General features: G+C 34.9%; 2 protein-coding genes across 2 annotated transcripts; both read right to left on the bottom strand.

The window, feature by feature from the left end:
- Nucleotides 1–1,257: 1,257 nt before the first annotated feature.
- Nucleotides 1,258–8,164, bottom strand: LOC132175230 (plastidal glycolate/glycerate translocator 1, chloroplastic). Its single transcript, XM_059587099.2, has 8 exons — nucleotides 7,779–8,164; nucleotides 7,377–7,692; nucleotides 5,744–6,005; nucleotides 5,442–5,557; nucleotides 3,503–3,612; nucleotides 2,737–2,914; nucleotides 2,352–2,481; nucleotides 1,258–1,784 (listed from the first exon to the last, which is right to left on the bottom strand). Exons 1-8 carry the CDS (start codon nucleotides 8,088–8,090, stop codon nucleotides 1,634–1,636), a joined length of 1,575 nt encoding a protein of 524 aa, XP_059443082.2. The 5' UTR covers nucleotides 8,091–8,164; the 3' UTR covers nucleotides 1,258–1,633.
- Nucleotides 8,165–11,788: 3,624 nt separating this feature from the next.
- On the bottom strand, nucleotides 11,789–17,398 carry LOC132173726 (AMP-dependent synthetase and ligase family protein). The gene is made up of 6 exons (XM_059585312.2): nucleotides 16,230–17,398; nucleotides 15,501–15,690; nucleotides 13,468–13,613; nucleotides 13,082–13,149; nucleotides 12,550–12,652; nucleotides 11,789–12,204 (listed from the first exon to the last, which is right to left on the bottom strand). The coding sequence occupies exons 1-6, from the start codon at nucleotides 17,304–17,306 to the stop codon at nucleotides 12,091–12,093; spliced, it is 1,698 nt and encodes a 565-aa protein (XP_059441295.2). The 5' UTR covers nucleotides 17,307–17,398; the 3' UTR covers nucleotides 11,789–12,090.
- Between the last annotated feature and the right edge of the window lie 330 nt (nucleotides 17,399–17,728).

Genomic DNA, 17,728 nt, shown 5'->3' with positions numbered 1-17,728 from the left:
AGTCCACAAATCTAATAGTTGATTTGTAAGATGATATAGGAGAAATATGGACAAGATATTGACACCTATTATTTCTCTATTTTTATTCCATAATTATTCCACAATGCTAGTGTAGCTGTCTCAATCAATGCTTACATCAGTCATTATTAACAAAAATATATATATATATATATATATATATATATATATATATATATATATATATATTTTTTGACATGTCCGCACAAGAGGGGGGAAGGGGATTCGAACTAGTGACATTCACTTCATTAAGTGTGGTCCCAGCCGATTAAGTTACCTAGTATAAAATAATTGTGAAAAAAGAATTAATGATGAGTTGATACTGCCACACCAATAGTATAAAATAATTGTGAAAAAAAAAAAAAAAAAAAAAAAGTGATTTCAAGCCTTTTTTTTTTTTTTTTTATTATTATTTTGTGTACTACTTTGCATCACCATTATAACCACTCACTCTTTTCCCTTATCCATTTTGTTGTTATCTTGGACGGTCGAGGAGGTTTGAAGAAATGGCACTAGGAAAGGAGGCTTTTGAGGGTTTTGTCCAAGCAAGGAAGTTATTTAAATTTCCAATCTTCATAGCTTTTATTTTTTATTATATTTTTTTTCAATAGATAAATAAAAAAATTACGACAACATAACAACGCAAAAGAAGAAAGTTATATAAGCCAAATCAAAGACCAACAAAACAACACTATTCATGCAACAATCTATTCCATAGTCTAGAACAGCATCTTCAAGATGAAAGGAGGACGCGGGAATGTTGCTAGCAGTGCTAGTTATAACGGCTCATGGTGAAATTTTGTGAGTATCATGGAAGGCACCGAAAAGATTCTTAGCTTCATACTGGTTGTTGAATGAGCTGTGAAGACTAAAAGATATCTACAAGTAGATAATGACTTTCCACTTTTGTTTGTAAGAGAGATGGAGAAGAAAGGACTAAAAATTGTTTATTATAATTACTATATCTTCCTCAAAGAAACATGAAAAGCTAATTCAAATATCAGACTTTATAAACAGATAGCAAGCCAATGATGCAAGCAACCCATGAAAATACATCTCAATTACCATACTTTCCTCCTGTAATAAAATTAACATCTCATGTAGAATATAAACCAACAAACTCCTGGAAGGAAAGCAACAAAACTGGTTGCAAAAGGTAAGAAAGTCATGCAATTTGGGCTGTCATGCCATTCCAATTCAAATAAACTCAAGAGGATCCTAATTCATTTCAAAAGAGTCTTGATTTCAGTGTTTTTACAGGAAGATATGAAAAGAGCCGTTGATTAGTATATTAATCTTAATTTTATTTTGATCAACTGAGTTTGCTAAAACTCTTCTTTTCTGGCTTGCTTGATGTAAATGCAGTTTCAAGAGCATGTATTATTGACAGATACATTTTACTTAAATAAATTGATTTCTAACGGTACATTCCAGAACAATATATAATGCCTCAATTTGTAAACTTAATAAAAAATAAAAAATCAACTTCTGTACACCATGCAGCCATCTAGTTGTCAATATGGTGGGCTGTTTCTTCTCTTTACAGTGGAAAAGAGTAATCTCATGGAAAGAATAGAATTTTAATCAAAGAGATGTTCTTGAACTGCTGGTTATTTTAGCCAACTACTGCAAGTAAGCTTTGCCTGATAGCCGGAACTGAGCAAAGAAGAGATCCAAATATACCATTAAGAGCATAAGCAATGGCACAAAATGGGAGAGCCTCAGGCTCCTTGGCTGACAGTGCCGCTGTTCCCAATCCATGAGCACTAGAACAACCAAGTAAAAGCAAGTTAAGCATAAATGGATGAAAATGGCCATACCAATACTATTCAGTTGTACAAAACATGATCATATTATATTTTGGAAAAAATGCAAAACCACGCGGCATTTAACGGTTTCTGTCAAAAAATTAGATGAAAGTTGGATGCAGGTACCTATTTGTTATTTTGGCATACTACAAGGAGCTCTCAAAACATTTTTATGCCACATAAAACTCATTGCAAATCAGTTAACTATAGGGACTGATTTTGCATTTTTTTCTTATATATTTATAATTGATGGAATGCTTTGAATCTGTTCACGGGAGTGAAACATAGAAATAAAAGCATTCAGATCCTAAGAGCATCTATCTTACAGTTCCCTGAATTTAGAAATTTTTGCAAAGAATTAAAATATTGGTTGCCTTTAAGCTTTGTACTATATCCAATTGAGAGCATGATTGATTGTACTAATACCACCTAAACATAAAACGGAGACACATGGGAAATGCCAACTTGGCCAATATGAACCTAATGGTGAGTACTCATTGATTAATCAGCTACTGAAGCACATACCTGGATGCAGTTGCTATCCCTCGAGCAATAGGATCACGAAACCGTAGTTTATCAAGCGTTGCTTGCACAAAATTTGCTCCAACTAAACCAGTTACTACAACTACTGCGGCTGTGAGAGATGAATTGGTACCTATTTAAGAAATGGAAAACATCATATTCCAAGAGAGAAAATGTTTCAAGCAAGTATACCAACATGGGGTCTGAACATTATATATTGATTGGGTAGTTAAGGAAGAAAAAGAAAAGGCATCATACAAATGAATTGAAACAGTTCATCTTTTTTTGATCTGTTCTATACTATGAAAGTCACATCTAACTATAGCTCAATATTATAATTGTACAGGATTGCCTGCCTACAAATTCCCAGAACTTATATAAATTTTACCTTCAAACAAAGACACAATGCTGAGGGCCAATGCCACAGTTATACATCTGGGTAGAATTGATACAGTCAAAGATGGTTCTAGCCCAACAAGGCGTCCAACAAGAGCAGTTGAATACAATGAGAATATTGATGAGAGAATGACTGATGTGAAAATCTCGGCTGCATGCCTCTTAACGAGCTGAAAGTGTGCAGAGAAACATCGTTACTTTATTAGTTTACAACATCATCTGATCATATATAGGATTTTCACAACATTAGATCGGAATTAATAAGAAACAAAAATGGACATGGTGGCACAGTGAGGTATTCATATAGGTTAACTTTGTATCAATTTCATGTTGGAGCATATGGTGCACATATAAAAGATAGGAGAACAACACTATGATCTGGATACCCATATCCCTGGCACCAAAATCAAACTGTACAGGGATCTTTCACCATCTGTTATCCACTTTCCCAGATTTTCCAGTAAAAGAGAGCAAAAAAAAAAAAAAAAAGAAAAGGTTTGCATAGTTATATTGTATAGTTAGAAATTATATATTATGACAAGAAATAGTATACGTAAAAGGGTGGTCCCCTCCCATATATGCATCCAGTGGCATGCTTTGGTACAGAACCACTAGTTGTCCATTGATAATCCACAGAACTCTGTCTAGGTACTCAGGTGGACTAAACCCAGCCTTAAACTTGAGAAGAATCAAACTAAATTAGCAGTAACTGTTAAAAGTTGGAAAAATACTTAACTCAGTAGATGTGAAGGATTTACCTTTCTCTGTTTGAACATAGAGAAGGCAAAAGAGAGTATAACAGATCCCAAAAATCCCATTAAGACATCACCAGCCCCAGGATTAGAAGACACCTTTGTAAGGTAATATCCTGCTTATATTAGAAAGAACAATCACCAACAAAGGTACAGATATGCTAAACTGAAACAGTAATACTGGTAAAATTCGCAAAAGATTAGTTCATATGAGAGAGAAACAATGTGTGAGCCTGCCTATATGTGCACAGAGAGAAAGAGATCTAGACCTTTCCTTTTTCTCCTCATTTGAACCACTACTTGTATGTACTTTGCTACCGAACCAGTTTTAGGAAAGATACTTCCTCCTTGGAAGTAGGAACCTTTCCACAACAAGATACATCATCCTCCGACCATACAAAACTTTATCTCATTCATTTGGGTTCAGATAAACATATCCTGATTTTCCTTCAGCTCTATCTAACTTCTGTCCTTTTTTGAGCATAAACCATGTCTTCTCCAACAAATTCAGCCACTGTTCTTTCTGCATTCTACTTGTCCTTTTAGTGTCTTCACTTTGAACCAAGTCACTCTTGAGAAATCATGTTTTGTGTGCCCTAATAACATAGCAGTCTTAGCCTTCAGGTAGTATCACATCTTGAGAAATCATTATGTTTGACAATGGTTTTGAAAAGTGTTTTTTTGGCTTTGGTTTGAAAAAGTGTTTCGATGTGATATAGAGGTGATAAGTGTTTTTTGGTAGGGTCCACATTTGAAAAGTTGATGCATACCCCAAATAAATGGCATTGAATTTCAATTGTTATATAACAAATCTAAGTCATGTAGAGTCTCTTCTTTAACATTATTATGTTTTCTAATTTTTATAGCCTTCATTGGTTTTGAAAATAGAAGGTTCCTATTTGTCTTTGACAATACAAAACCTATAAATAAGTCCTTTGTGGGAAAATGGGGTTACACACCATGAAGCAAAAATGAAAAATGATGTCAGAACTTACTACTCACCACCATAAGGCAATTGAATGGAGGAATATTACTACCCAATTTAATGTCTTTCCATTCTCCTACCAACAAAAATCATGGGATGCTTGAATTATTGACTTCCATTTCACTTGGGTAAAGACTCAAAATTCCTAATCCTCACACTGAACATCAAGATGATCCAAGTCCCTATCTTTCCCACACCTTATCCTCGTAAGTTCATATATAGCTCTTGCTCCCAGCATTTAAACATGAATTATGTTAAATCACTAGTTATTCCAAAATTTTAAATTTATAGGAAATAGTAAATTTAAACAATTAACTAATGTTTTAACACTCCTCCTTATGCGTGGGCTTAAACTCCCTCCCAACACATGAAATACTTAATTAAAATATGGGTTAAACTGTGGAGTCAAGGTGTGAGCTTAGAACCTTAACTCTAATACCATGTCAAATCATTATTTATTTCAAGAGCTTAACCTCACAGAAAAGTATGAATTTAATCTTTTAATTAATATTTTAACACAATCACAATAAAGATTTATTTAATATGTATCTTTATGAAACACTATTTGTGGGTATGGGTAATATAATAATTTGGCCCATACTAATTATGGTGAAATTTTCAAACACTATGTTAGATTTTCCTTTTTTACACAATTATATTACATTGGTGAAAAAAAAAAAAAAAAAAAAAAAGAGAGAGAGAGAGAGAGAGAAGAAGAAGAAGAAGAAGAAGAAGAAGAAAAGAAAAGCAGTACACTGGGAAATAGTATAAAGACAAAAAATGGTAAAATAAGAGGAGAGACCCAAAAAGCTTATTTGGAACCATACAAGTGGATGTAGTTGGACTAATTGTTGCAGCTTGTGATATTCCTGATTATATTATGTGTTCATCTTATCGTGTAGTAACCAAAGGAAACACAATTTAGGTAAGGAAATCAGAAACTTAAGCTTTTGAGTATACCTAGAATAGGATCAAGTCCAGACTGGGAAAGGTACCCAAAAGCCAATGCAGCCAGATCTGCAGATACTGCACAGCAAATAATTGGATGAAAAACTTTCTTCACATCTGATGGCAATCTGAAACCCACATCCAGAAAGAAAAGGTGAAGTGTCTACACAAAAAGCAAAGAATTACACAAATATAAAATTTTAGACTAGAACATAACAGTTAGATTATTCACCATTAATCTTATTATTAATTATTTTCCTCAGTAAGAAATTTTGTCCCTATGACATGCTAAAGTTAGGAATATGAAGCTTTACCTAGAACCAACCATGTAGCCTAACACCGTTGATGCAAGTAGGAAAGGAAGGCATGTTCGTGCACTTGTCCCCAATATTGTTGGGTACACTAGTGCAGACACAAATGATACAAGGAAAATCCCAGTCCAAGCCCACACTTCAATGGGAGAAAAGGGAGATGGTTTTGCCATAGGCTCTGCATCTGTCATTTCTGTCTTTACAATTTTTCTTACAGCTATTGCTGTATAACCCGCAACAGAAAGTGAAGCCAGCCAGCCTCCAACTGCAAGTTAAACCATTAAACACTAATATCAGTTGCACTTGAAAGAAAAAAATTCAACACACTTCTAATCGTATAACTATTTTCTTTCAATTATTTAGACCGAAAAATTAAAGAAAATAGTTTAACTGAAACAAAATCAACTGAAAAACTGTTGTGTAGTTATAACAGAAAGAAAATCAACTGAAGTAACATAGCGCAACAGCAATAAATTAGACTCATGCAGCAAATAAAAGTTCCTTACTGACTTCTTCAACTGTAAATAATTTTTTTTTTTTTTGATGAATAAGCTGTAAATAAATTCTCAGCTCAAAGTGTTTGTAGTTTAGATTCTAGAATAAGTTTCTAAAGAAACATTTGGCTTTGTCTGATTCCCAGCAGTTCACGCCCACGTGTAATGTACCGCAGTCACATAAATGAGGGAACTTTTTATTAGTTAAGTAAAGCCTCATGCGAAAAGACTGTAGAAACACAATGGCACACTCAGATATATGATCCCTAAATGGTTTTGAATATTCTTTAACTTAAAATAGTTACTGTAACATCGAGGCTTTGGTTATTGTGAAAATGTGTTCCAAGAGCTCTGTAGACCAGCATTCACTCTAATCTATCCTTTATATTAGATGGTTGCTTTCTGAACTGCAAAATGCACAATATAGGGGCACGTGAGACAATAATTGTGGTCTATGAAGGACATTAAGCAAAGTTTAGACCACGACATTGAGCTTATTAGAAATGCAAGGCTTGTAAATTGAAAAGTAATGGCAATTACATGAGTGAGACATAGAAGTTACTTGTTCGAATTGACCATTGCAAAGCGAGCAAGCTCTAATTCATAGTCTTAGAACCTAGGAAAGAGTTTTCTCTGTTAAATACTTTAAGTTCTTTCTTCAAAACTCTGATCCATATGATCAAAGGATTCCTTTGACACGCAGCAAGTTCTTAATAACAATTTCTAACCTCCCACAACAAAAATACTTGCAATAGAGGCGATAGGAGGTAAGAGATGAGTGCACTGAGCAATGGAAATGTTGAAGAATTAATGATCAGAGAGAGACGCGAATTTGGTGGATGATGCAGGATATATAAATTAAATGATCTTATTTCACAATCTCATCTTTTTAAATGGTTCACAATGATCAGGTGGTAGGGAGCATTGGCAAAAAAGTCGAATGATGGCAGTAAATAATTAAAGACACAAGGACAAATGGGATAAGCTCTTCTTTAAGCTCATGGCCTTGCTACATTACTTATTTATACTTTTCACAAAAATAAATTACAGTCCGAAAAGAGTCACTGAATCCCTACAAATGAAAACCAAAAAGATCAATCACCACTCATAGTTGATCTAAAAGTACACAAAAATTAACGTACCTATAATGAAACAGATCTTGATGCCGGAAGCAGCTGGAATGTCTCTAACAGCAAGAGGCAAAACAACCAACGACGGAACATAGAACAACGGTAGCCATCTCTGAATGAAGATGAGAGCAGGCTCGAAGAAGTTCATCAAACCTGTCGCCACAGCTGGGACAGTGGAATCGAGAATAACAAGAACAGAGAATATACAGAACATCCCAAATAGCGCACTCGGGAACTTAATAGCAGCAACCACAAATGCCGCTTTCAAAAACTTATCCATCGCCAATATAATCCCAAGCGAAACAATCAAATGCGCAATCCCAAACACCTAACATGCATAAAAACAAAAACCCATCAACACATATCATTCAAACAAGGCTCACATACATTCAAAACAATCAAATGGCAACGTACTGTCTGAGAGACCGTAGAAGTGCCACTGCTTTCTCCGCCAACGGATTTCATTGAAATCTCTCTACTGGAGGAAGTTTCCGGAGAACCCATTTGCAAGAACCTGGAGTTGAGTCCAAACGCTCTAATGGGTGCGGCCGATTTTTGAGAACGGGGCGGTCTACGAAAAAATCGGCCACCATTGAAAGCCAAAGCGCATTCTTTATGCGTATACGCAAGTGAAGTTCGACAAGTAAAGGAAGAAAGTTTTGGATGGTGGTGATTGGAGAGAGCGAAAGGAAAGTTATGGAGCATGGCCGAGGTGGTGGTCGCCATGGTATAAAAGGGTAAACAAGCGAGTGAAGAAGCTTCAGGGAGAGAGAGAGCGACACTAAGAAAGAAAGCATTTTTATTTTTGTGGGGCCTGCAAAATTTTGTATGGACATAAATCAAGGTTGAGGGCAAAGAGGATGAGATTTCTCTTTGAGACTTCCTCGTACAACGGACACTGCGGAATTTTTTCCGGGCATTTCGAAAATATAAATGATAAGAATTCTTCTAGGTTTTTTTTTTTTTTTTTTTTTTTTTTAATGTGATTTTTAAAATTATCAATAAATTAAAAGTCAATAATAACAATGCTAGAAGGCGGTAGCTTTCTTTTTTCCTCTCAAAATTTAACATTGGATCAAAAATTAATAATTATTTATTATAAATTTAACGATAATTTTAAAAGCTACATTAATTTTAAGATGACACAAGAGGACATTAATCTTTTTTCTAGCATTAATGTTGTTAAATAGACAGTGATTTGAATCCTTTTTATGGCAAATAGTCTTAAGGAAAAAAATGCAAAATCACATATTCACGAATGCACTAATTTGCAATAAGTTCTTTGTGGTATAAAAATGTTTTAAGAGCTTTTTGTAGTATGTGAAAATAATAAATAGGTCTTTGCACCCAACTTTCGTTGAACTTTCTAATGAAAATCGTCAAATGTTACATCAGCAACAATTAGGTTATGACATGTATAACCCATAATAAGTGTTTGTTATTTGATGATTTCTGTCAAAAATTTAAATGGAAGATGAGTGTAGAGGCCTATTTGTTATTTTTGCATACCACGAAGAGCTCTTAGAACATTTTTATATCATATAGAGTTTATTGCCAATCAGTATAACCACGTGGACTAATTTTAAATGTTTTCCTAATTTTAAAATTAGAAACCTTAATGCCGTTTTTAGGATTGTATAGTTCTTAGGATTATATGATATTTTTCACACACATTTTACACTGGTTAAAGTAACTTTTATGTCAATTACTTAAAAAATGTCATGTCAACTAGTGTGAAATATATATGATATATGAGCTTGAAGAGTGGCATTACTCATATCATTACTCTTACTTATAAATAAAGTCCATCTCAATAGACTTACACGGTGTGATTTTAAAAATACATTCTTTTGCCTACAATTTGAATTTTTTCCTTTCAAAAACTCACTTTTAAGTAGAACAATTTTTGCAATTTAATTTAAAATCGCACTTTCTGTCTACATAATCGCATTGTCAAACACACTTTTTGTGTCCTATCTTAATACCTGTAAATAAATCCCATCTCAATAGTGTACATGGTATTCTAGAGATAGTTTGAGATTTCATAAAAATAAAATATAAAATAAAAAGGTTCATTGCATTGCATTTTTTCTTGGTACTAGAGAAGAAATAGCAACATCATAAATAGAGAAAAGGTTCATTGTAATTTTCTATAGTACTAGGAAAGAAAAGGCATTGTTGTTGCTTTCTGTATGTAGACAATCTTGTAGAACCATGTGTCATGATTCTTGCCTTTTCATTTTTGTTCTTTGTTGATTTTTTTTATTGCAAGGGTGTGAGAACTCTTAACACCATGGTTTGATTCTTCCTGTCTTTTGGGGTCTTATTGGATGTAACCTGAACGAATCAAACCAAACAGGACAGAACAGAACAGAGGAAATTGCTAGGTTCTTTCTATTGTACCTTTGTTTTCCCATCACGATAAGAAACAGCTAAAGTTCATCCTGTACCCTTATGGTGATATTACAGAAGGAGTCAAGGACTCTTTTTCTCCTCTGCTTGGGTGTTGGGGTTGGAGGAAGCAAAACTTTCTTTGCAATAGTTAGGCATGGTGGGGTCAAGTTTTTGAAGACTTCTCAAGGTGTTCTTGCAACTCTGTTTTTTTTTTTTTTTCTTCAACTAAAGTAGAATTTATCTTCGGAAGAGTACGAGCCTATTTGGGTGTGCGTTTAAGTGGCCTAAAAATACGTTTAACACTCAAAAAGTCCGTTTGAAGAAAAAAGTACTCGTTTGGTAAAAATAATTGAAAGCACTTTTAAGGGTTCAAAAAGCCTAAAATTAGCCAAAACGTACTTTTGACAAAAATTTAAAAATAAATCTTTTGCTAAAAAGTGTTTTTTTGACTTAAAAGCTCTATTTTTCAAATGCAATCTCAAACATGCTCTATATATCTCAATCTCTTCAGTGTTGATAGATTAAGGTAATTTAGTTGTTTGTCATAGCAAACGCAATCCCAAACGTGCTCTATATATCTCAATCTCTTTAGTGTTGACAGATTAAGGTAATTTAGTGGCTTGTCATAGCGAAATAAACTTGCATTGAAATCCAAACCAAATGTAGAAGAAAAATGAACATATTTAACTCCCATATGAAATGAAAATGAAGGTGGAAGTCTTTTTGGAATCATATTAGATAAATTAAACTGCCTTCTCTAGATCCGAGGACAAATAAGACGACAGGGGCTTCATGGATAAGAGGAGTACAATATTGTGCTCATATTGAGACATGTTTGGCGCATTATCTGTCCGTACCCTCCTTGCCTTGCCTTCAACAACACAAGTGTTGCTTGTTCAATGGCGCAACGCTAACTTAATCATTAAACAAAGAACCTTTTATTAGACGTTTGTTAAATTATTACTCATCTCAGAAGTTGAAGCTAATAAGAAAGAGTTAATTTAAACATTAAATTAATATTCTAATAACGACAACTAGGATTGTACACCGCCCTGTATGGTAGGAGAAGAGTCCCAAACCAGTTTTTTGTTAAAAGGTTGCTTGGAAGCCTTTGATTGGTAACAACTGAGAATGAAATGAAATTGTACAAGGCTAGTGTTTTGGACTTTTACTGCCTGATAAACCACTTAAACTGTGAGTTCAAAGTGAAAATAAAGGTATTTCTTTCTATGCTAAACAACGGCTGCTGATGTAGTGATTTGTACACACAATAGGGTAGGCCTCCTTTGCACAAGTCAACACCACATTGCTGGTCACCTCTGCCATATTCACCTAGATTTGCATCACCCTTATTTCAATTATGATGTAGGACCCCCCACCCCACCCCCCCTTTCGGTGTAAGCAGGGTTCGAATGGTCACATTAAGTACAGTCGCTAAGAGCTTCGCTCGAGCAGAGCAAGATGGAACACTCTGCTCGAAGAGTGCTCGAGCAGACTAGAAAGACGTTTGGTTAATGTTATAAGAAACATAGCAACTTGTATTGAACAAATCAAGCCTTGAGAATGAAATATTGAAGTTCATAATTAAACAAACACTGAAGTTCCAAAGACATGTTTTCTCATGTGTATGCTTGGAGGTAAAAGAGGGAGTTTGGGTCATTCCTCATTTTTTGAAACAGGTTTAAATTGGAGAGGATCCAGTTAGTTATATTTTAAGAGTATTTTTGTCTTTTCACTTTTTGAAGAGATAAAAACACCCCTCCAACATAACTAACTGGAGATTCTCCAGTTCATTTGAACGAGAGAGGATCCTAATTCTCTTTTTTCTCGTTTATGCTTTCATTCTACTCCACTTCTTGCAATCATTTCAAAGGCCAATGATTTTCAATAGGGATGTGTCGTGTGAGTGGTCATCAAAAGTTCCACATTTGATCACAACTCATTTTAATTTCTACGAATCAACAGCAGGCCAACCACGTCCCAACAAAAAAAAGAACAAAAATCAGGCTAGTGTGATTAACAAACAAAAATGATTTAACATGCAATAACATTTTATTCAACATTGAGCTTAGCTCTTGGGTATGTTCTAAGCCTCAAATTAAGGCCAAATATAATTGAATCACTGAGACATTGGTCTGGTAGAATCAGGAGTCCTACAATATGATTCTTCAATGCAGAAAACAAACAAAAAAAAATTCATATTGTGTGGTGTGTTCTGACTAGCCATGTATTTATTCTCACAATTATGATTAGCAAAATTTAAGATAAATGCCTATTTTACCTTAAAATAAATTGTGTTCTTTAATAGTAAGGCCTGCCGGAGAAAGATGCCTCAAAGTCCAGAATTCATGAGGTTCCTTAGTTCCCTTCTAAGGATCTTTCCTGCTGCAGACTTAGGTATGGAGTTTGTAAAGACCACCTTTCTGACTTTCCTGTATGGTGCAACCTGCCAAAAGAAGTAGAGATGTTCCTGAACTTATAATGATCTGCTCACTGTCTGCAAAGGGGAAGTACCCAGAAGCTGGTGCTTAGCTCGGGTCATGATGAGAAAATCCTGTATTAAAGATATAAATATAAAGAGATGCTATACAAACTCTCTCTTTTACACTTTCAAGTGCTTATTTCCTAATGTGGCAGTTGCCATGTCAGCTTTTCACTACAACGTTACATTCGATTACTCTCTTGGCAATTGTCACGTTAGAGAGCAAGCACTTGAAAGTGTTAAGGAGGGAGTTCGTGTAGCATTTCTCATAAATATATGCATAAAGTTACTGAGCTCAAAATGAAATACCCGTTCAGAGACATAGTCCATAACAGCTTCCGGGGAAAGCCTGCTTCCATTCTTTCTCACTACAAACGCCACTGGTATCTCTCCAGATTCTTCATCCAAGGCACTGGAGAAAAAAAAGGAACATTACGTAAAGGTCACAAAAAATTATTAGCGAAGTTTGAAGCATTAAGAACGCCTTAGAACACCAGATATTGAAATTATTAATGGCCAACATGAGCATATTTGATAGTACATACAGGATTAATCTTCGGATAATAAGGAATAAACAAGTTACTGATGTACTTGATTAGAATGACTCATTTTCAAAGACAGTATAGTTGCTTTTAGAATTGCATTCTCATCTCTATCATATCCCTTTATGTAGGGAATGATTTGCAAGTCATTACCCTCCTGGTGCTCTGTCTAGGGCCAATTCCTCTATAAAAACATAAAATGCTTCTGATTCATATTTAACCACGAATAATATAATTAGACAGATACGATCATTTTCATCTCGACACCATGTTCAAATGCATCAAGTGCTCCCACTTACGCTGTTACTGCAACATCAAGTATCTCTGGATGGGAGATCAACAAAGCTTCTAAATCGGCCGGAGCAATCTGCAGAAAGGATGTGTTATACAAAAATGCAATTATTTACAGAGCAATTTCAAGCATAAACTTTTCAAAAAGGTTTAAGTGCCCAACTTGTGGATATTACTGTGCTGAATATTGAGCTCTTCCTTCTATCAAGAAATCCCTTTCCGCCGACAAAGTTCATAAAAAAAAAAAAAATCTCAATGCACACTGAATTATGTACATAACATTTACTTTGTCATTTAACACCATGTGCACAACAAAGAACATGTTCCTAAAGTACCCCATATTATGAAGAGCAGTAGGTCATGCAAATTAGATGGTTGAATCTAAAGTTTATACCTGAAAGCCCTTGTATTTGATAATCTCTTTCAAGCGATCAAACATATGCATGTATCCATCTTGGTCAAAGCAAACAATGTCTCCAGTATGGAGCCAACCATCTTTGTCAATTGTTGACATAGTAGCCTCCATATTATTCAAATACCCTGGAAATATGAGGGAAAAATTAATCTCTTATAGATCTATGGGATTATAAAAATGGTGGCAAAGGAAATTTATTTTACTCATGCTATGGCTCCATCAGTTTTGCAATAAAATTTAGAGAAATTATTATTATTATTTTTTATCATTATTGTGACATGATGGCCACTGGTTGTGGTAAAATCTGGGACTATATGAGATTGACGATGCAAATTATTTGCATGACAATAGGTGGAATTTTGGGGATGAGCCATTCTCTTGAGAAGTTAATATGAGACTTATAATGAGAAGGTAAGCAGGTATGCATGAGAATGGTTTTTCTTAGGTTTTTATTGTTGGCAAATTAAGTGTCAAAACATATTTTTTTTGGTACTTCCATGTCTAAGATTGAATCGGAGTAAAACAATCATATCTTTTTATTTCGACATCAGATGAAGCCAATCTTGATGGTGTTAGAAAGTTGATTCAAAAGACTACAACTTTATATTTCATGAACATTTTCCAATTCCGATATTTACTAAGTCAAAACAAGCTATCAATAGAAGTTTGAAAATTTGGAACTGAGAAGTTGAAGATCTCGTTCGAACGAATCAATTCTTTTTCAAATGAAAATGTGTGCTGAATTCTAGAATGACTCGATCGCAGTTCCAATTGAAGCCCCATCGAACGAAGGATTAAAAAGAATTCTAGAGAGCCCCGTTCGCAAGCTGTTCGAATGAAAGAGCCACAAAATGCTCTGATCAAAGTGTCATTTGAAGCTCATTCGATTACTGGGCGAGTAAACTGTGAAACCCTAATTTTGGTTCGAATGAAACTTATTTTGGTTTGAACGAGATTGCAGAAGATCGTGAAAACCCTAGCCGACTTAGCCCACAACTTCTATAGAGCTTGAGAAGCATTGTTTCATTGTTATGAGAAATGTTTACCACATAAAGCCTACAACTACTACAGTTTTGGGTTGTAGCGGACAAGGTATGTTTGTGAAGATGATCCTGTAGAAGAAGAATAGACGTTCTAGAGCCATTATGGTGGGAGGTAAATGAGGCATTTGATGGGGTTGCAAATCTTCGGAGTTATAAAGGTTTTGTAAGTAAGAACGATATGTAACACAAGTCTTCTATAGTGGATGCTTTTCTAGTTGGCTACCCCTTGAGTGGTTTTACTTTTGAAGATTTCTTCAAAAGGTTTCCACTTTGTTACCAAGATCTTTATGTTGTTTGATTTTAATCTTTCTTGGATTTTGGTATTTAAATTTGTGGTGTTTGGATTGAAAATTGATAATCTAAACTACGTGAAATTTGAGATTTTTCTGAATTGTTTTACTTGGGGTGTAAATCAGAATTTTCAGTTCTAACAGTTATTATTTCTGATAACGCAAAAAGAAAACAAGTAAAGCATAAAGCAAAATCCATAAATGGAGCTATAGATGCTAGAAAAGAAAGGAGCTATCAGATTCCAGCCAACCATGAAGATCTCAAGGGCATAAATGAATTACTGGCAGAAATGTTTTTAGGTCCTCCATCTCGATGAACCCAAGACCTCAACCTCCATCCCTTAATTATATGTGGAGGAAATACCATTAGGTCCAAGAACCATTGGCAGACAAAAAAAAAACTCGGACCAAATTCATATTTAAATACCCATAAAGGTGAGTGAATGACACCTTCAACATATACATAGTTGATGGGTCTATTATTTAAGATATCTAACATAATTTGAACGAAATAAGTTGAAACATAGGGACTGTTGTCCCATCTGATATCCAGCATGACCAAATTGTTAAAATGAGAGTAACATAGATTTAATAATCATAAAATGACTGATTAGCATTCCTAGTGTTGGTATATGAACATGAGGCTGCAACAATTCAGGAAACTGATGAAACTTATTACCTTTCATGATTGCAGGTCCTCGTAGCCAAAGCTCACCACTACTGCCAGGAGGCGAAAAGGAACCAGTATTCCAATCTACTACTTTAGCTTGCATATTTGGAGCTAATAATCCTATTGAAGAATAATTTTGAAACTTTTCACTATTGAAGCCACGAGTTCCTACTGCAGTCGACTCAGTCATGCCATAACCCTAAAACATACAAAATTTATAGCTGGATATTTCCAAAAGTGAAAGAGACCAACAGAATCCACCAAACAGTACAAGACCAACATGAATGGGCCAGTCATGATGCTGATGTCAGTGTCTTAACTACGAAAGAATTCAAGCGACAATCACAGAAAACCTTATTACTTGCTGTAAACCATATTCTGTTTCTGATACAATAGGTTGCCAAAGAAGCAGACAAAAAAGTAGGGATTCAAATTTCCTAAACATTTTCTACTGTTTGGATTGTATGTATATTAAGAATATATTTTGATAAATATATGAAAATTTAATATTTTGTTTTAGACATTGGATTGAGGTATTTATGTGCATATTAATAATGTAAGATCCCAAACTTCTGATTTATTTCCTCCAATTTCCCCGCAACCAAACTAAACATGTAATTCAGCTCTCAACAAACAAAAAAGAGCGATAAAGAAAAGCAAATAGGAGTAGTTCTAGTAATAGGAATAGTTATGACGATTATGCTGTTAATGATCATTTTCAAACTTGGGTCTCTTTACCTGAATGAAATCAACATGAGGCAGCGTCTGAATAAAGTCCTCTATGACTTTCCTGCTCAAAGGAGCTGCCCCACAGGAAACTTGCTTCAAACTCTTCAAACTACTCCCACCAACATTCTTTGCTCCCCTTGTCAATGCTGTCAATATAGGTGGCACAACCGGAAAGTGTGTAACTTTATATCTATCAAGGGCCTTTATCATCGCATTTCTATCAAATTTTCTCATGACAACAATGCTAGAACCCAAATACAATAATCCTACCACGAATAGTGATAGCCCATATATATGAAACATTGGCAGAACAGCTAAAAACACATTATCCAAACTTGAGTATTCGTACTGTGAAGCCTCAAACCTCACAAAAAGCTCGGCCATGGCTATAAAATTCCTATGTGTTATCACAACACCTTTGCTCATGCCAGTAGTCCCCGAGGAATACATTATTGCAGCGGTGTCTTGCTGCTTAATCACTGGCCTAGGAGCCAACTCAAAACGACTAGATAAAAGCTTATAAAAAGCAGAAAAAGTAGTTAGCTTTGAATCCAAATTCACATTTTCTGGTACCCCAATTGCGGGAATTCCCAATGCTTGCAGCTTCTCAACTTTTTCAGCTATAGTAAAAGCTAGACACACATTACTATCCGTAATCTGTTTCTTGATTTCGAGTACACTGCTGAGAGGATTCATGGTTGTAACAATTGCACCAAGATACAGAACACCCAAGAAAACAATAGAATAGTAAATGGAATTTGGCAACAAAATCAAAACCACATCACCTTTTGAGATACCCGTATGGTGGAGTCCAGAGGCCATGGATTTGACCAAGGAGTAGAGTTCTGGGTAGGAGATTGAAGACCCAGATAAGGAATCAATGAGAGCTGAGGCACCATTGTGCTGGTGGGAGAAGAAGAAAGAAACAACATCAAGAAATGGGTCTGAGGGTAACTCTACTGAAGGGTGCTTGCTGTTGTAGATTCCCGTCTCTGGTGAGTACCAATGTGGGTGGGGTTTTGGGTTTTGGGTGGGTTGTTTCTCTGTAATATGGCAGTTGAAAAGGCTTGTTGAGGTTGTTGCCATTGATTGAGAGAGAGAGAGAGGAAACAAGGTTGTAAAAGGCTCTAACTTGAAATAGTAAATAGAAATAATGAAATGTAATGGCTGGGATCAGAATTTCAAGTTAAATACGAAATAAAAGTAAGATATTTCGAAAAGGAGATGGTACAAATTTCACAATTTAGTTCATCCCTCATTTAGGTCCGTTTGTTAAACCCTTTACCGAAAAAAGTAAGAATTTTTTTTTTTTTTAATTTTTTTTTTTTTTTTATTCCAACAGCTATAAAGTTCAGTACCTTAAGCTTTTATTAGACCCATAACAAAGTCTAAACCAGAAAAAAGTTTTTTTGGAAGTTTGTACGAGGCTTGGGAAAGAGATCAATAACCTGAAACTACTTGTAAAACTTCTCTCTTAATACTCCTGTTCTTTAATCCAAAAATTGCCT

The sequence above is a fragment of the Corylus avellana genome, chromosome 3 (assembly GCF_965113065.1).
Source record: "Corylus avellana chromosome 3, dhCorAvel1.hap1.2, whole genome shotgun sequence".
NCBI classification, from domain to species: domain Eukaryota; kingdom Viridiplantae; phylum Streptophyta; class Magnoliopsida; order Fagales; family Betulaceae; genus Corylus; species Corylus avellana.
This window is presented reverse-complemented; position numbering and strand designations above follow the sequence as displayed.